Source organism: Amphiura filiformis, chromosome 6, assembly GCF_039555335.1.
Source record: "Amphiura filiformis chromosome 6, Afil_fr2py, whole genome shotgun sequence".
Classification (NCBI taxonomy): Eukaryota; Metazoa; Echinodermata; class Ophiuroidea; order Amphilepidida; family Amphiuridae; genus Amphiura; species Amphiura filiformis.
The window spans coordinates 65,251,883-65,273,688 of NC_092633.1; the positions used below are offsets into that span (position 1 = coordinate 65,251,883).

Genomic DNA, 21,806 nt, shown 5'->3' on the forward strand with positions numbered 1-21,806 from the left:
GGTCACATAAGAAATTGTGACTTGAGACAGCTGATGCTGTCAAGAAAACTTTCCTCAGTTAGCGAAGTGTCACAGAGTGCACACACAAGATTACATTCAATTGAACCAGTTGCAGATTGAATCAGCCACCATGCATGCAGGTTGGAGTTGTCCTAGAAGTCATTGAGTACAAAAAAAGCTGCCTGTTTTTCATTTTCTATAACATGACAAAGATGCATGGTGTCAATTGTGGCTCCACATATTATCATCAGCAACTTTCTCTTCCAGAGAATTAGCAAATAAATGCAGACTTGTAGGATGACAATTAGGTAGTTTCTGTATCCAGTATCATATCGAATGCGACCAATTCCCACAAACCGGGAACGTGTCTAAAGTTGAGTTTTTAATGTTACTGTGAAGATTAAAAAAATGAGCCTCTAAAAAATGACAAATGCATACTTTTGAAGAATTTGTCTGTAGTTCTGAAATTAATGTAATTTTGAGATGTGCAGTATTAATTTTTCCAAATAAACAGCACTTGCTGGTTCAATTCATCTTTTTAAAATTCTTCTATGCCTTGTTACATACTACAGGTATCCTCACAATGTAAATTTTAAAATGCGAACAATTTTTGGAGATTTCTGTAGTTTGATCAGCTTGTAATAAATAGGCGGGAAATGTTAGGCTTTTACCACTACGCCGAAAAGTAGACCCATAACAAGGGTGCTATTAGTTGACCTGTCTGGTCTCTATTTTGTGTGTTAAAGAAAGTAAACAAAGTATAGCATTTCACTTAATAATTTGTGATGCTTCTGGTGAGATGTCACAAGAAAATTCTCAAAATAAAATATTTTGATATTAATCCGCGATGTTATACCGCCCGCCGATTAAGAGCTGATCAAAGTATAGCTAAATCTAAAATCAGTTTGCCAACATGTTCTGGGTTTTGTAGGAATTGGTCACAAGCACAATTTTTACATAAAGGCAGCCACTGTTGATATGACTTTCTTGAGTTGTTTTACACATTATGCAATAGCTGCCATATACCAATAATGTTTCCGATCAATATTTCAGGAAAAGTAGTTTCAAGATGCTGCTGAAGTGAGCAGCCAATTTTGATGTTTTTTCATATCACAAATATACAGCTGTTATATTGTATATATATATTTACATAATTCATACACTATGTCCACCTGTTACTTGCGCTGAGTGACTGTAAGATCCAGAGTTCTTGACATGCGGAAGATATTTGGCAGCATAGCACTCAACTGACTGAATAGGTCTTCTGAAATACCCTGCAATGAAAATGACAGCAAGGGATTAAACCAACAGAAAATGAACATTGTAAAAGCAAATAATATAGACAGCTCAATCAGGTTGAGTGTGGGTTCTATAATTAGTATTTGGTTGAAAGAATAAAGGAGAAAGGTCAACTCTTTCAAACAATATAGGCATTTGATTATTTTTGATAACTTTAATGTTACATGCTGATAGGCAGATACCATATTCTTAAAAGTGGGTATATGCCTACACAGTAATTACATCTGTAACAGACCATAGTTCGTGTGTATGTGCATATTTGTAATCACCTCCAAATGATAATAATAATTTAATTTTGATGTAGTGCAAATACATCAAAATATCAGCAAAGCACTTTCAACAAAACAAGAGATATAAATATACAAAGATGGTCCAATGTAATTACTAATTACCTTTGGTACAACAAACTGAACTGTTCTTGTTTCGTTGCCTCCCCCATGTAGCCATTTCCATCATGAAACCTTTGATACATTTGAAGATAAGTTCTGCTCTCTTTAAACACCACTGAATTGTCATTTCCTAAAATTATCAAAATACAGGAAAACTTGTGCTGTTATAATGAACCTTGCTGCAGAAAATATTATTTATGGAATATACCAAAATGAAATCTTATAAAAAGAAAAGAAATTTTGTTTGGAAATGTTAGAAATGTTTATTTTGTGTCTCTTATGCTCTAAAAAACATAAATCTTATTTTAAGCCAATTCCGGCTTCTTTACAAAAGGCAGTGGTCAGCTTTGATATCAAAAGTAGAAAAATGTAAATGGGCAACATTTCCTGAAAATCCATCTGGTCCTTGGACAGGTGGCCAAGGGCTTGCATGCAGTATTGAGCATTTAGGGGGGTTTGTCTGGGGAATGGGCTGCAGGGTATCATCCGCCTTCTTAAGAAGGTTTTTTGGCTTTTTATGACAAATTATCATCATCCAACTCCAGAAATGCAAAAATAAAAAGCAGCCAAATTTCTGGAATTCTGGTAATTTCCGGAAGATTATAGATCTTTTCATAGATCTCTTGATTTATTTCCCAAGTAATATTATTTTCATATTTGAATTGACTACACACATACATTTATTTCCCGAAAGGTTTGCCATACTGATTTAGATGAACACTGTTATGTCAACCTATTGTGCATATTATTTGCTTCAATAGTGACACCAAAACCAATTTTATGGACACACAAAGATGTAGAGAAAACCATCAAGAGAAGCTAACATTGTTCTTCATTCTCATAACCTACCTCATACATCTCATAGACCAGAAATAATGGTAGTGTAATGCTGTGTATATCAAACTGTACTGCACACTTGAGTATATTCCTTAGAGCTAATATGGAAGGGTGTCTAGAGTTGATGTCCATAGCTTTAGCACTGTCATTGCTTACTAGATGGAACAATACATGTACTTCTGAGAGGTTGGAATGTCTGGTAATGTAAAAATCTCCTGAAATGGTCACAAAAAAAAGTAAGATTAAAAAACAATTGATAATATCATTATGTCACAAGGAAAAGGGTTCTCTCAGTCAAATTTACCACATAGTGCACTGTGGTCGGACAATCTTGGACCATTCATTTGTGACCGTACAGCACGAATGAGCCATAAATGTCCTCAATTGTATTCTGAGTTACAGTGTAAAATGGGCATGAAGGTCATATTCATAGGTATTTCAATTTGGTGCTACGTGTATCTCATTAAATGAGGTACACGTAGCACCAAATTGAGGTACCTATGAATACGACCTTCATGCCCATTTTACACTGTAACTCAGAATACAATTGAGGACATTTACGGCTCATTCGCGGCTGTACGGTCACATTTTATTCTTGATTCCATTTCTTGATTTAATAGTAAAAAAGTTCTTCATAATTTAATAGTTGAAAAGTTCTTCTCAGTCTTGTTTTTTACCTAAAGTCCAATCTGAATATGATTTGATAATTGTCAAAAACAATATACTGTCCTTTCTTTTCACCCAGGAAAATTGAACGAAGTAAAGAGAGTGATGCTGAAAACAAAATGCAGCAAACTTGTGCCTGGCAAACATTCACAGAAGCATCTGGTGTAACTGCTATTAACATAGCCATTAGGGGAAAATACTGTGGTGTGACTATCTGTTATCATTCACAGTATAAAGCAATGGGCCCTTCCAGTTAAAAATCCATACATTACTATGGAAGAAATTACCCTAATCTTTCACACAGTGAGTGTGGATTTCAAATGGGGTTACCTGACTGGGTGGCTCTATTGATATCTACACTGTGTGAGGGAGGCCATATCTTCCATAGGGGATGAATTTCACATACTATACCTGGCTTAAGATTTGATGATAGTTCTCCATCATCTGAATATTTGGAACCTCTTTCTGAACCGGAACTACCAGAGCTGGATTCTGGAATAATGGTTTAACATAGCAGAAGAATCAGTTTTAAACATACTGTTTAAATTTGATGGGTACATTATACTGAAGGTGCTTATTTCACAGTGTATCATTGAAAAATATTCAATGACAAGGGTATTATAATATTTATCAAGGACGGCACTAGCCTGTCCGTCAAATATGTCTTCTGTACAGTGTTCAGTTCACTCCTGGCAGTATGTCACAATTTTGGCATACTAAAATGAGATTTACTGCAAGAAAACTTCCACCCTAAATGCAGTAGTGTACATTTGGACCCAATTGGGCAAATTTTCTCAAAAGTTTAGAGAGTGAAAATACTGCTTACAAATTGAAATTGCCTTGGGCTTACAGTTCGATATGTATTACAATTCATTAATATCCTCAATAGCATTTTGCTTATTCACCAAAAGCCAATAATAGTTTACTTGTAGAATACCTTTTTGTTTTTAAAGTTAATTAAGGATAAATGTTATGGTGAGGGGAAGGATTAGGTCAAAAGGATCTAGTTAGTACTCACCACCATCATTGCTAGTTTTCTCAATTTTCTTGGCTCTTCGTTTTGCATTAGCTTGCAATGCATGCTGCTGGATCACCCTGAGTTGTGTTTCTAAGTCTGGAAAATGAAAATCGGTTGACTGCTGGCAAACTGAAGCAAAATCTGTCAATAAACAATAAAAAGAAACACATAGTAATCAAGTGGGAAAGGATGTCTCCAGGTACATCTAGGAAATGTTCGAAATATTTATACTTTGTTTCACCTAAAGTTTGATAGTGATGTCAGTTCTTTTGCACCGTAATTGTGCAGACTAATTGTCCTTATATGTATGTATACACTCTGTGGGATTAGGATAGCAGACATGATTTGATACGGTGACCAGCAAAATATGCACCTACATCACTACCAAACTTGAGGTGAACCAAGTGTAGGCTAATTCCTTTTGTGAACTGTTAAACAATATCAAAAGTAACGATGGTCAGGCTTATAACAATGTGCACATATTAGTTATATTGCTGTTTGCTATCATCTACACATTTTAAAAACAATTTGTGGATTAACATTAACAGATTTAAAGCAGTTCTTTGTCAGGAAAACATGGACAGAGCACAAAAGAAGGAAATAGGAAAGAAGAAAGCAAAAATGAAAGCAAGAAAACAAAAATGAAAGTGATCTGATAGACAAAATAAAGAGAGAAAGGGGTAAGCAATGGGAGCCTTTTTATGATCTTTGAAATGTACCTCTTTTGATGCCAGTATATGAATTGATCCTATCATCCACCATCAGTACCAAACCAGATAATGAGTTGGAATATAATGACATCGCTGTTTGTAAGCGCTGTGGCTGTGGTCTTAAAATTCCTCTGTATAAACACAAAAAACACACCCTTACAGTTTAGCACTATAAATGGTGAGGGTAAAGTAACATTGTCCCTCATTTTTTTTACCATTTTAACTGAGCAGCTGAACTAGTGAAAATATTAAATTAATAGTCATAAAATATCACCTGTTCTCAAACTGACAAGTATACACTATGAACGTATAATGCATAATATAAAATGGGTTATTTCCTCATCACAGGTATGATTTTATGATCAAAACAGTCACCACACAAATGTTAACTTAACATTTAAAAAATAAGAATTTAAAAAAAAATCAAAAACATATCAAACAAAATCCCAGTGCTGCTTTTGCCTTGACTAATAACACCTATAACCAAAACTAATCATTACTGTGAAAAAGTATTGAACACAAACTTATCTGCGACAGTGAACAACTCACATTAACAAATTCGCTTTATGTCTGCAAAATCCTAGTAAATTTACTTTGGGTTGTGCCCACAAGGCTCTGGTATTTGCACTCAACACATGCATGTTTTATATGGCTTAAATTATCATGGATGAGTACAACTTACCCTAGTCTACTAGGCTTGTGTCTACAAAGCTCCAGTACATCAACACTCATAAGACGCAGGTTATGCATTGTCTTCATTTGAGCACCTGTCAAAATACAGAAAAACATAAAGTAAATGTGAATGAAATCTATTTGTAGTCAACTTCACAGGGTTCACTCAAGGTAATAATATACTATAGGATAAGCCACACGTTTGTGCAAATGAAGTCAGTTACATTCTCAATGTGCAATCATACATGTGGTGGTATGTCTTGTGTAAGAGATTGACTTGTGGAAGAGATGATGCATATTTTTGTCGTTCTGTAAGAAAAATCTGAAGGGCGGAAACTGGTGTTAGCTCAATATGCTAGGAAAAGATTTGAACTGGTGGCTCTTCTGTTGACTTTGGCTAAATAAGCTGTATTTCTGGCGGAAAGGGTCTGAATAAATGGCAGTTGATGTGCGCCATCTTGGAAATATTTGGGGTAACAAACTGCCCAGCCACTGTCTAAGAAGGGGCAAGTCAGTTTCATTATTGAAGTAGTAGGACAACGTTGTCATGCACAAGTATGTAAATTTTAGGCTAAAACTAAAAGGTTTCTACGGTACCAAACTCCCTAGCAACTGTCACTCAAACTGCCGATGTGTCAATTAAACTGCCGTAAAGTGACTTTACTTTTTATACAGGGTTTGAATACACGAGTGTCACAGCCCTTGTTCACTGTTGCGTTGCACAATTACAAACCCATGATAAAATTACATGTATCAATTTCACCTTCAGTTTGGTAGCAACATCAATGGCACAGTTGAACCATGTGCCAACATATCACCCTTGTATACCTGTGTATACACTTTGCACAATTCTCGCTATTCACAATAAGGGCGCCGCCAGCGGTTTGCGATGTAATCGTGATGTATCATGGGAAAAGGTCGACATCCAAGTCCGTGCAATACGAATATTACCATGCTATTACATGGAACATGTGACAATATTTTTTAGTTTGTCAATATAACGGTGTTACACGCGAATCGATGCTCAATAATACTTAATAATGTGATTTGAAATGTGCACAATTAATTTTTCTCTATCGATTTATGTAATACCGTTATATTGACAAACTAAAAATATTGTCACGTGTTCCTATGTAATAGCATGGTAATATTCAGATTATTGCGGACTTGATGTCGACCTTTTCCCATGATACATCACGATTATTATCGCAAACCGCTGGCGGCGCTCTTTATTGTGAATAGCGAGAATTAGGTTAGCATGCATAATTTGATATTGCGACCAGCTTAAGGTTACACGAAGAAACGATAAAAACGATAAAAGACGATAAAGTTGTTCTCTAAAACCGCGTTTTCTCAGCAATCAAATATCGCAGTGAGTCAAATGTTGGTGCATGGATGTATCTTTACATTATTTTTGTGTGTTTATAAAAAATTTAGAATCCGTTTGAAAATCCTTCGCTTAAATCATTTTACGCACCATGTTCACAAGATCAAAAACACGCTCCATGCAGTTTTTTTTCAAATGTTCGCTCCGTATAAAACCACGCCGAAAGTGATTGTTTTCTCCTTTTTGTATTGTACTACAAATCGATTAAAGAAATAATGTTGCCATGGGGAAGAACCAAATACAGTACCGATCAAATTTAAAAAGCCCGCTTTTTGGGGAACATTTTGAGAATCTTGTCTGAGTAAAAACTGTTTTGTGAAATTATCGATATCTTGATAACGGGGCGTTAATTTAGACATCTGAATACCTACATTATTTCTCAACATTCTGCCAATTGCTATTCCATTTGATTTTCACTCCAAATTGAAGCTAGTTTTGCAAAAAACGAGGTTTTTCCTCCATCAGTTCGTTCAAAATTTCAGCTACATACGCGTGTTTATTCTAAGAGCCATTGTGCGGACGCGATTGTAATCAAGTAATTACATCAAATTATGGTTACATATCCGCTTCGAGAATAAGAAATTGCATAAGCTAATGTATGGTTCAGTGGATAGAGCGTTGGACTGGGAATCTATTATGAACAATTTTTGTGGGTTCGAGTCCCCATGTGGCTGAATTTTCTTTCCTTTTTCTCTCTTTTCTCATATTTACTTCCTTTCTTTCCTCTTTTCTTTCTTTTCATTTTTTTTTCATTTCTTTCTTTCTTTCTTTTTCTTTCTTACTTTCTTTTTCGTTCTTTTTCTTTCTCTCTCTCTCTTTCTTTCTCTTTTTCACTCATTTCTTTTATATTCTTTCTTGCTCATTTCTTTTTAGTTTTATTTGATTGATTCGCTGACTGCAGTGAATCGTGATTGTTTTTCACTTTATATAATTCAGAAATTTGTAGGCCTGCTAAGTCTGTCTTTTTGAATATTCTTCCCAAATTCCATTTGCAAATAATTGCTTTTTGATATTGTTGTTGATGTTATTGTTGTAGGCCTACCCTATTACATTGTAATCAGGGAATAGCAGCATTGATTTATTTCATCAAAGATATCAAGGCTATAAATTCAAAATCAACACATTTTCCAGGGCGTAGCTTGACGAAGTGCCCCAATCAATTTTAAAATTTATAAAATCCTTATGAAAATTGCCGAAAATGGCTTGTAGGCCTACCCTCCACCGGCATCTGAACCGGCATGTCGCCCCTCATGTAACCCCCGACCAGGGCTGTCAACTTTTGGAATTGCTTGGCGTGAGACAGAGACGCACTGGATTTGCCGACTCAATGTTCATTTTGTACCATGATTATTTGAGCCACCATGCGGCGCTCGAGAATGTAAAAAGCAGGGGGGGGGTAGGAGCAACAAATTATTCATGACGATGCGTGAGATTTTACTCGTTTTCCAGCTTTTTGCGTGAGCTTTACTACCTTGGCGTGAGATTATACTACCTTGGCGTGAGGCCGTGAGAAAGTGACCCAATGCGTGAGACTCACGGCCAATGCGTGAGAGTTTACAGCCCTGCCCCCGACTCACGAGCTCCGGGCACGAGCTAAGCCAAGTTTCATGTCTTGACCGTGGATCAATATTCTATTGTAAGTAGGCCTACATCCCAGCACGCCTGTTCATTTTCTGCATGGCTGTTTCTGTTATGAACTTACGCCCTCTGAAATCAAGCGCATGTAAAACTCTCGGCTAACCTTAATACATTCTTACATCACTACCATACTAAGAGGTGAAACAAAGTATTATTTATATTTTTACATATATGTTGTATAAGTACCTAGATGTATGGTGAAGCTTTCCTCCATTCTGGGTTGTTCCACAGTCTCTTCTTGAGGTGCAACTGGATGGGAATCTGACATTGCACGAATCCTCTGACTGCATGGGAGCAAATTAAAAAGAAATAATAGTAGCAATAATATGGGAAATCGGCAAACATCGAGTGAACCAATTTTTGCAAATATTCTTGTAAAAAGATTTGTGCAAGAGTTGATTCATGTAAATTGTCAGTCTACACATTCTACACAATATCCTTTGAAAGAATGAACATTGAAATTTTAATGTTTTACTTGTTCTGTCACTGTTTTGTGTATTGTGATCATTAGTTGGATATGTGATATTGTAGCCAGAAAAACAGTAAGTCTTGTTGCAAAGAAATATAATTTATTCCAACTTTTTATCTACCTGGCTGATTGAGATTATTCACAATACTTTGGTGACCATTGTAGAAATTGACTGAGTACAATATTTTATCGCTGATGCTTTTGCTGGTGTTTATTGTTTAAATTTTTTTTTTTAATTGTACAGTTTATTTATTATTATGAATTAAACAAGCCAACATAATTGAGAAGGCAAATATTGTACACCCATCAAAAATGTAAGTTTGATCACATAAAGCATTCACCAATAACTTGCATTTGCATTCCCTACCTGATTGGTCCATCTTTGCCATGACGGGTATCATCATGTATTTTTTGAATCCAATCTCTGAACTCCACCCTCTGGGAATCTTGTAGGTTACGTAGCTCACTCTCCCATTTAGCCTCTTCTCTCTGTCACATTAAAGGAAACCATAAATGAAGATTTTATATTCATCATTTATTTAACAATAATCACCTGCATCATCTTACAGTCAAGGAAGTCCTGAAGAATACTCATATACAAGCCTTGCAGGTGCACACTACAGGCTATACAACTGCAAGACTTATGGATGACATTGACATTAACTTCAATTCTACTGCAAGGTCCATTGATGATTGTAACCCAATCAGTCCATTCCAGAAACCAAGAGGCTATGGTGGTGTGGCATTCATGTGAAAGAAGAATTTTGATCACTTTATTCATGTTCTTCCTGATGGTGACACTAAAATCATATGTATGAAATTCAGCTCAACCTATACTGTGCCTGATCTGTGCTTACCTTCCATGTAGGGATCAATCGCACGATCCTGAGTTCAACTATTGTGAGTGTGTGTTTTGACACAATTAGAGAGATCAAGCGTAAGTATGAAGATAGCAATAAAGTGATTCTCATGGGAGACCTGAATACATCAATCACCTGAGGTACTCCCAAGTCCCAGAGACAAGAAACATCTGGACTTCTGCCATATAAATAATTTCCTGACAGATGTCCTGATTAAGGACACGTTTTCTATGTTTATGAAAGAGAAATATCCTGTGTCAAGATGAACATCTAACAACTGATTATCATGCCATTGGCTATGTTCACATCTACAGTAAATATGTCTGACCATATACATGTACCAATGCATGTCTATCAAGTACCAGTCAAGCTGTCAAACTACATCCAATTCTCCAAACGTGAGAAGTGCTTCTAAGACCAAGATCAACTGGCAAAAAGTGGATGTCAATAAGTATGCTAATCTTACTCAACCATCTACACTGACAAACATCTGAAGCAAGTATGATTTATAATCTGCTATCAGGAAAACAATTTGCACATTGGCCTCGGCCTGTATAGAGAGCTATTTGGATCACCTGAAGAATCAAAATAAATCATAGAAAAGACTTGACGTTTGTAATCCTCTGATTGCAACATGCAATTACAGAGTTTATCTGATAAACTGATCGTCAATGTACAGAGTTTGGTGGTGGAAAATATATGCCAGAGCTTATGCAGCACTTCAAGAATCTTGCAACATCTGAAATTAATGCTGTTCACGCCAAAAACTTTAAGGAGGCTTCTGAGCTCAAGGTTACATTATCGGATCAGATGTATAATTCTGATGAGCTAAGTGTGGATGAGTTTGAAACTCTCACTACTACTGAAATTGAGAAGATGATTGCAACTTTTGGGAATGGAAAGGCTCAAAACATTGACAACATCATTGCAGAACACTTTTTTAAAGTATATATGGGTCTTGCTGCCCTGCATGATACTACAGAGATTGTCAACTACAGTGTACATGATGAAAACTCACTTTGTTCCACCGGCACTTATGCATGGTAGACTAACTGTATCCTGAAGAAATGGAAAGATAAAATAGATCCAAGCAACTATTGTGGTATTACTGTGACTTGAGTGTTGGGAAAACTGTTGGAAACTGCACCTATCTACAAAATTAATGTAAACCCTCTTGATTGTATTGATGAGCATCATAAAGTCACCGTATTGGATCCAATTACATTCCTGCGCCGACATGTGCGAATGATATGGTAGTGCTCTCATCTGGTCCTGTAGATGGCCAGATTGCACTTGATCTTGTGGAGGAACCACAGAAATTTCTATAAATGCTGCCAAAAGTTCTACAATTGCTGTTTACAACACTGACTTCAAGCTACCACTTTCCATAAATGAAGAGGAGATACCATATCCTGAGCAATCTACCCATCTGGGTATAGCCAGAGAGTCTTCCAATGCTGTCAACATTAGTGATCAGATCCTGATCGCCAGGAGAACTAAGTATGTACTGATGGCTGCCAGATTGCATGGGAAGTATGGTGTGTCTCAAACTGTTGCAGATCACATCTGGGTAACAAACACATGTTTTCACAACAAAACTCTTTGAACTAAAAATAACAACATACAAAAAGAATGATCTTGACAAGCTGGAAATTTTCCATAAGAAGATACTACAGTTGCAATTTCTTCCCGATTCACAGAGTCCAGGAAATGCAGCTGTCTATGGTCTTCTTGGAGCCAAACTCATTACTGCTGTTGTTGAGCAATCTATGTGCAGATTGGAAACATCCTGCATATTGAATTAACAATTGAAAGGGACCTTGCATGTAGGCAGCTGGCAGTTAAGAAGCTTAACAGCAAGAGCTGTTTCATGAAGCTGCAGCTTAAATGCAATAACCAATCAATTTTAAACTTGGTATGGTGATAGTATACGGTAGCCTGATGTGCAATATAATTTTGTGTCATGTTATTTGAATATGTATGAGCTTATTTGCATATTTTATCTAAAATACCATTATTCTACTGTGAAGCTTAGATGCAGCTTTTCCCAATGAACTTCTAACTTGGTAATGTAATAGAGTATGATCACCTCTTGTGATGTATAGTTTGTGTCATGCTATTGGCATATTTATGAATATTAATGACTTCAATTGCATATTATTTGTACTTACTAATCTTTGTTATTTTCACACCTTTAAACAGTGGGAGAAAAAAGTGTTCTGAGATGTCCTCTATGTAAAACTCCAAGAAAATAGGGTTCATGAAAATTCTGTTCTGACTTTAACAGGACGTGTATCAGGTCTAAAATGATCCTTTGTGGCCTTTATTTGTAAAACTATAGAATCATAAGGCTCTACATACAGGACAGCTTTTCTAATCCCTGTTTCTAAGAGAGAACGTGTCTGTTCACTGTTCAGTATGGAGAAGCACAGTGTGTTAATTTCCCCGTAAGCCGTCCATGTATTATACAACTGGCCTATTTTAATTCAAATAACATACTTGATATTACTCTCGGGCAGGTATGATTTTAGGAAGCAAAGGTTTTGCTCTGTGTTTCTCGGATATGTGGATAATTCCGATTGGAATGTTGTTCGCAGAGGCCAATGGATTGTTTAACGCATTCGCAAGGAATACTTTAGAGTTATTCCCCCAGGGTATTTCTCAGTAAGTCATGACATCTATTTGTGAGGGAGGGTGGTTGAGGGTCCAGGTTTCTAGGATCCTTGGATAATCCTTGGACTACTAGCACAATAACATTCTTGATGAAAACATGCACTGGAAATTCAATTTCCTGCTTTTTGTCAAGTGACATAAGAGCAAATTTCATTATGCACAGCTTCAAAGTGCAAGTGTTTACTCAACAGTGATGTCTTTCACACAGGCTAATTTATAGATAATGCATAGTAACTAACATGTACCTGCATTGGGTAAAGGCAACTAAATCTCACTATGTATTAATGGACATGACTGAATTGCTGGTAGCATTTATACCTTTGCTATCAGTGTTTGATTGCAAGTATGATCCAACCATTATCTGTACATTATCTCTTGGTTGTCGCTCTCCACCCAGATGCAATAAGGATGTCACTGATACTACGACAAGCAAACCATATAAATACAAAGGTGCTGTAGAAGACACCAAGCATTGAACAACAAATCAGAGCTATCTATATCTACAGAAAATGGGGAGTCATCTTAAAATCCCTATATCTTTTGGTGAAAATTTTACCATTTTTTTTTTCTGAAGGATAATACAAGACTGCACCATGAGAGCAGGTTGATTTTCAAACAGGGTGTTCCAAGACAAAATTAGTAAATTTGGGTACATATCCTTTTGATTCACCCTGTATATGGAGATCTGTCAGAAGCAGTATCATAACATCCAAAAGAGCATTAGCAAATTAGCAATCTTACCTGTGTTGTGTCAAAATGTTGAGCAGCTAGTGCATTCACATGCCTGTCATTGTGTGTAATGTCTAAATTCTGCACTGCTCTCTTCATTTCATCTTCTTGCCTATGAATACAAAGTTAAATATCAACAGGTACTTTTATTACATCATTCCTTTTTATCTACTATAAAACTTGGTTATGGCACAAACCTATGGTCCTGAATTTGATTGTCCTTTAAATGCTCTTGTGCGGATTGACACATTGACTGCTTGTTATTAAAAAAGGGCCCACATGTATCAAAGTTAAATAAGTTACCGTATGTATCAAATTTACAGTCTAATTATGAAGCTCATGTGGACAAGCGGTTATGGCACAGGTCTTGTAAATGCTAGGTCCTCGGTTCAAATCCCAGGCTGGATCACTTTTCTTCTTTCCTCCTTTACATTTATATATTTCAATAGCGCTGCTACGTTTAGAACAAAGTGCTCAAAAAAAAAACAAAAAAAAAGAAGAACATGAAGGAAAACTGTTTACCTTGCTTGCAATTTAACCCTTGCATTATCTCTCTGCATGAGTAAGTCTTCCACAGCTATTGCATAAGTGTGCTCCAGGTGAAACAATGTTTCCAATGCAGCTGAGTGGATTAGCTTATGGTATAACTCAGCAAACTGGGCATCAGGTTTAGGCCTGTTATCTGGAGCATAGGCTACACACTCCTGGTATGGTAGAAAGTAAACATAATATGAGAGGCACCATATTATATGATGCAACTGTTTGACACTGTACAGTGTAGATCATGTTGTCTTATTACTCAACCATCTGATCTTGAAAAGTATTTCAAAATTGTTGACTTTGTGGTTTGTGTCATATTAGAAGGGATCTATTTAGAGTTGGGCGACTAAGTCGCCAATAGTCGTTAGTCGCGACTATTACTGGTAGTCGCGACTACGACTATTGAAAACCAAAAGTCGTCAAATGGAACTATATTTAAATGTTACAAAATCATGTTAAAAGCGCCAGATATCTGCACTAAAACCAACCAAATACTTACATATAAACAGGGTTCGCAGGTTTTTACCGCAGGTGGAAAAAACCGCGGTTTTAACCGTGGTTTTAACCACTTGGCAAAAACAGTTTTTGCCAGTTTTGCGGCGAAAATGGCAAAAACTAAAAAAGTGATTTATAGTTCAATTTTTTCATCTCAAAACAAATTATTAAGTTACAAAAATAAGTTGCCGAGTGTAACAAGGCCAGATTTTGTAATTATAAGCAATATATTAAGAAATTAAAGGCATGCATTTTCATTGCTCAAGTGCATTTAATCGAAATGTGGCATGTATCAAATTCAAAACTTTTTCATTTTAAGGACTTGATGAGACAAAAAATATGTTGAATGATTCGTTGAAAGATGTGTGTTACTGTTTATGAGCTTTCTGTGTCACTTTTTAATATTTGAGTGACTATGTGTGAGTTTTTGCCAGTTTTTGCCATTTTTGCCGGTTTAAACAGTCAAAAACTTGCAAAAACAGTTTTTGCCACAAAAACTCGGCAAAAACAGGTTTTTGCCGGCAAAAACCGAACCCTGCATATAAACTGTGAAAATGTGATAAAAACATTAGTCATTGTCTTACCAATAGTAACACTATACAAACAATAACCATAAAGTCTATAAATCATCATTAGATTGGTCTTGTTGACTTTTTATTGTAAATTTGCACCAAACTTTCACCCGATTTTTTGGTCCAATTCTAACCACAGATAGTCGCGACTATAGTCGTAGTCGTGACTATTTGCTGCCGACTAGTCGACTAGGGAAAAAGTGATAGTCGCCCAACTCTAGATCTATTGTCAATGTGTCTACTGTCTGTTCAATTAGCTTAGATTCTTGAATTTTTAAAATATTTGAAAAAATAACAAATTGTGGTCAAAGTCATCAAAGAAAAGTGTTAGCACAGCGTTAAACCTAACATGATTTATACTTTTCAAATTCTAAAATTCAATTTTGGTGTTTTCCCGCAATAATTTTATAAAAAGCCATAGAACGTCGGGTACCATAAACTTTTTTGAATCAATCCATTTAGAGCAATGTGGACAAATTTATTTTTATTTATTTTTATTTTTATTTATTTATTTATTTACATGTTTTTATTTATTGTGCGAATGGGTCTGAGATGGTATAGGCCTATATAGACCTATTATAAAACTACACATTTATTTTCAATTTGTTATTTCGTTTTGTTTGTTACATGTAAATACAAACTATGAGAAGGACATTTGGAAACAAAAGAACTTTTGTACAGGAAAATATTATTTAAAACAATTAGGTTACAGAAAACAATTCTTGTAAAGTCACTGTATATGAAAATGTCAAGCGAATGCTGATAATAAGTGATATTCTTGGGAAGGAATGATGGTATTGAACAAAACTCAATTTGCATTATAAACCAGTTGAAATAAGAACAAAATCCATAATTTTAAGGGGGTACTACACCCCTGTCCAATTTTGTATCTATTTTTGCATTTTTCTCAAAATTTATAGCACATTGGTGACAAGTGAGATATGTATATTTAGGGGGCAAGGACTACAACTTCTGTACTGAAATTGATCAAATATTGGTTTTCCTCATTTTGACTGTAACTCCACAACTGTTGTCTGTGCTGAAATAAAATTTCCAGTGCAGTAGTTGTAGTCCTTGCCCCTATAATATACATATCTTACTTGTCCCCAATGCGCTATAATTTTTGAGAAAAATGCAAAAATGAGCACAAAATTGGGCAGGGGTGTAGTACCCCCTTAATGTCATTGTTTAGGAAAAAATAACGCTCAGAATAATGTTATGCATAAAACATAATCGCGCCATATGATTTTGTGTAACAAAAACCGGTGAACCATCATCACCTATAGAACCTATCCAATAACCGGTATCACAATTGAAATGGCAGGACAGATTGGTGGACAGATTGTTTTGCTAAATTGGATAGGGTCTATGCCCTACAATGTAAGTTGAGAATGGACCGTCCCACTTGATTTGTAAAAAGGTCACAAACCCTTTTGGTGGACCAAGTAATTGCCTAAAATGAGGCAAAATTGAAAAGAAATGGGGTTTTTAATTGAATTTTGGTCTACGGCTGTGCTAACACTTTTCTTTGATGACTTTGGCCACAACGTTTTATTTTTTCAAATATCTTAAAAATTCAAGAATCTTTAAGCTAATTGAACAGACAGTACGGTAATGAACTTTCACAACTTTTTAAAATTTTTAAATCCTACAACATTAATTTTGGTATTAAATCAAGGAGTAATTTCTAGGCTTTACAATTATTACAAAATGCAAATTGATACTACAGTCATGTATTCTCTGAAGTACAAAGTACCAACTCGGTCGCACACATTGTACCGACTTGAAGGCACACATACTTGCAGCAGAGACGCAGCACTGCGCGATGTTTACGCAAGAGATGTCACTTTGTATAGGTATCCCAGGCAAACCTTAGTTAACACATTTGCTAGTCAGCAAAATTCGCCGAGACCGGGGCCCAAACACAATGCATATTTACATAGAAATTTGAATTTTTTTTTCGAGAATAGGTCGGTGAAGGAAACCTACATAAATATGTTTTCTATACTTCACTTGACCCAAATATATGATTTTTATGGTGATAATCAAGTCGCACATGGAATTTTAGAGGATTTTGATAGCAGTTCCATTAAAAAAAGCTGCTATCGCCATGAGACTAAGATCTAGAAACACCCCTAAATGCCGTTTTGCTAGCAGAATCTTTTTGATGAAAGTCAATCTTTGACAAGATGTAACTTTGTTACGGAAAGTGCTATGACAAAAATGTTTTCAGTTTTGGCTTTCTTTACTCAAAGGCTTTAATTTGATATGTAAAATGATGCAGTTTGATGGCAAATTTGAATTCACCTAGCATACCTACTTTGTACTCCAGAGTGGACAATTCATAACCTTGATCATTTGTTATGCATCACATGTTTTAAAAAAAGAGTTCAAATAACCCAGGCATCATCTGTTGTTATGGTGGTCGTCAAGGATTGATGTCATAATTAGCTAATTAAGCACAGCACCGCCACTTTTCCTATGGGGATTTTGTACAGGTTTTTCATGAGATCATAAGAAAGTTTGTTTCGTTATTTCCAGCATTTTTTTGATGTTGAAAAGTTGATTAAAACTGATTAAAGGTCTTATAGATGATATTGAAGTAAATAAATAAGTTTCAAGTTAGTATTATTTACTAAAAATTCAACAATTGTTACTGCGGAAAGACATTTCAAAACGGGAGTAGGTTTACCTGTTGGAAAGCCTTTGCCCATTTTTCCGCGGTGTTGCCGATGTCATCATGGCCTGCTGTCTGTAATTTTTGGATAGCTTCATCTGCATTCTGGTCATGGAATTTTTCAGTTTCTTCCTCCACAAATTTATCCAGCTGTGATGTTATATCTAAAAAAAAAAACCACCAACTCAATTGTAAAAATTATACAATAGCATGTGACCCAATCAAGGGAAATGAGTCGGATTTCGCTAAAAAATTTTTTTTTTTTAATTTTCAAAAAATAAAATAGAAGCAAAGGTAATCAAAATGTACAACTTTATCCAACTTTGTAAAAAAAAAATTGGCTTTTTTTTTTTTAGTAGCAGTATTCTCTGATTTCCAACCTTGAATAACAAGTCATTTTGGGCCTATAACTGCTTTTCTGGCCAAAAATATTTTTTGAAAATAATTTTTTTTTTTTTAAAGAATTTTTTTTGGATGTCGACATGTCCCGATTATGTTGACACAAGGCATGTCGACGATGGCACTACTGCCGTCGACGACGGCACTACTGCCAACCCTAAAACCTCACAAATAGGGACAAATGGGAGAAAAAATTTGAAAATAAGGACATTCCTGAATTTCCTATACCCGGTACCTTATGCCCTACTGTAGTCATTTTGCAAAAATAAGGACAGTCCCTATTAAATAGGGACAGTTGGTAGGTATGTCGACATTGCTTATTATAGAGGACGACATTCAACTCAAAAAGTTCCGACCACAGTAAATGGCATAACTGTGTAATCCCCATAGGAAAATACAAAATTTTGAAATTTGGACACCAGAAACTGCGAGACGTACTCTAAAAAGTGCTGGCACTTTATTCTTGATAGAGAAGTCATCATGCAGTGATAGTTAGATTTCATAAAATAAAATCTCCTTTGTGTAAAACGGATCGCCATGGTGAAAAATGATGCATTACTTGCTTTTTTGTACAGTAAGTCATTGCAAGGGATTGTCAATGATGTAGTGCCGTCGTTGACATGCCTTATGTTGACATAATGTCAACATCAGCATGTATCCCAACATGTTGACATAAAAAAAAAATTCTAAAAAACATTTTTTTTTTTTAATTTTCAAAACATATTTTTGGCCAGAAAAGCAAGTTATAGGATGGGATTCCAAGATAAAATCAAAAATACTCAACCCAATTTCTGTTCTCCAGCAAACACCCGACTGGAGAATCTGAATCCCAATCGCAAATTCAAAGGGGAACTCTAGAATAAGAGCAAAATGCTCAACCCAATTTCTATTCTACAGCAGGCATTACTGAGGAACGTGGAACCCACAAATAACCCGACAAAGGGATTTTTTATAATGGCCGAAACTTTCCACTCTATCAGCTTTTCATTATATATCAATTGCTCCGAAGGCTACATTCCTTGGAGTTAAGCCTCTAGGTATCATACCTGGAAGCTACAATGACTGATATTAATATGAAATATAAAGATACAGGTGCATATAAGTGGAAGATGCAAGAAAACAAACATCTCCTTGTTTAATGTGTAGCTTGTCCTAATTAAATATGACATGTAAAACTCTTGATTGATAAGTCTGTCTTCTGTGAGGACTCCTTCCTAAGTTAGAAATTTTTTGAAAACAGATCTGTAATAATGCTATATGCTGCAGTTAAATTTTATGCTGCTGCTATAGCATTATAATGAATTTTGACCGAGCATGTCGGGAACTTATCATTTATTTGCTATTTTATATATCAACAAGGATATTTGAGATTTGAGGAAACTGTTGATGAATTCAATGTCTTGCGCACTTTAACTTAGATGCTCTCTAATTTGTCTTGAGGAATTGAAATGACTTGCTTCACTGAATTAAAATCTTCCGACCGAACCCAATGAAGGCTGATAGTGATGTGATTCCTCTTTAGCGACCTGAGCAACGAAACAAACAAAATGGCCCGCTCTGATTGGCCAAAAAAACGCGATCCAAACAAAGGTTGCCACATGCCAGCCATCAAAACAATTGTGATGACCTCTACGAGCCATGACCTTTAACACGAGGTCAACATTGGACGCTAGCATTTCTCTGCAGGGATAAATTGGATTCTTCATGATGGGTACATCCAGAATCGTTATTATATCGACATGTCGACATTAAAAACGGTGCAGACAACAGCACAACAATGATGGCTGCAGAAAAATGCAGAATTTTAAAAACAGACATTTGCCCATAACTGTCTTTTGTTGATATTTGAGCTACAGACAAAGTTTTTAATACCAAGGCCAAGCAAAGAAATTTAAAAACATTTTTCATTTTCCTGTACCGGTAGTGGTTGTAACTTGTAAGAAAACTGTAGAAAATCGACATTTTAATTTAATTTCCTGTGCAAAAAGCGCGAGTTAATAATGGCGTATGTAAGTTGAAATAAACCCAACACGTTTCATTTTAATCCCATATTTTATTCCATGCTGTTACGTGCTTGCCGGCTTCTCTTCTTAGTAAAACTATGTCAAAATCACACAATTATCACACCATCAAGTGAAGTTTTACAATAATTCTTAGACTTAGAGTCCTTTAGGCTATTGAAACTTGATGTTGAGTTTAGCGTCCCATTTTTTTCAGCTCATAATGAGGCAACTATTTCATTATTCATTATTTTCAAGGTTTCATTATCAGCAGCCTTTTACCAATGGCATGCTTATGCGCTTTTGTTCATTCTAATTGGGTATCGCCAGTCGCAATATACATTTGTATAATGTCACAAACACACATAAACATTTATAAAAGTAATTTGCTAAACTGTTTTTCAAGTTTTAAAACAAACTAAATGTATTCCGAAGTATACCATGCCAGTCTTCTTCACTCCATATACATTTGAGGACAGGGGAAATGGGGGGGTTGGCTCATTTTATACAAAAATAACAATCATGCAGAACATTTATGAAATAAATTTTTGGCACCAATTTGTCAAAACTAGGTTTTTCCTAGTTAAATTATTTACAACATCAACAATGTCCATCTGGTAAAAACACTTTGGCTAGGTTAATATTTCTCTTCTAGTCTACTCTGGTATCCCAAAGGTATAATTGAAATAATTGGATAGAGCAAGGGTCAAAAATCTGTATATTTTTAATGCTAAAATATTTAGATTGATTCATCTAATAGTTCTCAAGGCTTTCTATAGTTTTTGAAGGGTTCAAATACAAAAAAAGGGGTTTAAAAATTTTGCAGAACAAATTTTCTTTCTGGTTTAGTAGTATTGCAAAATAATGAATTATTTTCAGATTTTACATCTCAAACGCGGCACAAAATCCATAACGCGGACGGTGGACGCTAAACTCAGAATCAAGTTTCAAGTGCCTTATTCCTCTCTCCATCCTCTCTCTCCTCTTTTCGAATTTCCTCTTATTATTATTTTTTTCCTTCCCCTCGCGCAGCTCTTCCTCTAAATCAAACGCAAATGCTCACCGCGTCACTCCCCGCACAACGCGCCGCGTTCAACCGCGGTAAACCTATTAATATCATGACACATGCCCAGGTTCGATGCTTTTTATTTACTCACATCAAATTTAAAGTTAAATTTCCACACCACCACGCTTTTCCACGGCGCTTCAAAAAAAATAATTAAAAGCATCAAATACGTAACACTACTACACTAGCTAGCCATGCTAACAGGATTAATGGTTTACTTTATCAAGAACATATTATGATTACCTCCTTCAGTTACAAGTACTTGTAAGTTGTAGTTTGATAAAAAAAATTACTGTGAAAATTATGACCTTACCTTCTTCAACAAAACATGGCAAATTGTGGGCGTGCACAAGTCTACCTACAAATTCCCGGGTGCTGATATCCAGCGGGATTTGTATCGGAACAGTTAACTTGGATAACAACTTTTTGGTTTTAAAGTTAAACTGGAATGTCTTTTCGATAGGGTCTAACATCGCTCCTTCTGGAATTATCAGTTTAGGGAAAAATTTGATAGAAAATCAAGAAAAAATAAAGCAGCGATTTCCAGACGACTTCCGATTACCTGACAGGTCTGAACTCTGCCCTCTGGTGACCGATTCGGCGTTTTTTACTTTAAAGAAAGAAACCAAAATCATTCAGCGTGTATCCTTCCAAAACTTCCCCATTATTTAATTCCATCTTTAAAAATGTCAGAAATATTTTAATACGTA

The 21,806-nt window shown here is 35.7% G+C and overlaps 1 protein-coding gene across 1 annotated transcript; it reads right to left on the bottom strand.

The window, feature by feature from the left end:
* Nucleotides 1–520: 520 nt before the first annotated feature.
* LOC140155834 (FERRY endosomal RAB5 effector complex subunit 3-like) lies at nucleotides 521–21,674 on the bottom strand. The gene is given in 14 exon segments (XM_072178821.1): nucleotides 521–1,274; nucleotides 1,692–1,733; nucleotides 1,735–1,818; nucleotides 2,538–2,740; nucleotides 3,603–3,683; nucleotides 4,210–4,350; nucleotides 4,929–5,050; nucleotides 5,602–5,686; nucleotides 8,803–8,900; nucleotides 9,453–9,574; nucleotides 13,360–13,459; nucleotides 13,870–14,051; nucleotides 17,647–17,795; nucleotides 21,410–21,674. Coding segments are annotated over 14 exon segments (1,668 nt in total). The 5' UTR covers nucleotides 21,570–21,674; the 3' UTR covers nucleotides 521–1,175.
* Nucleotides 21,675–21,806: the final 132 nt, after the last annotated feature.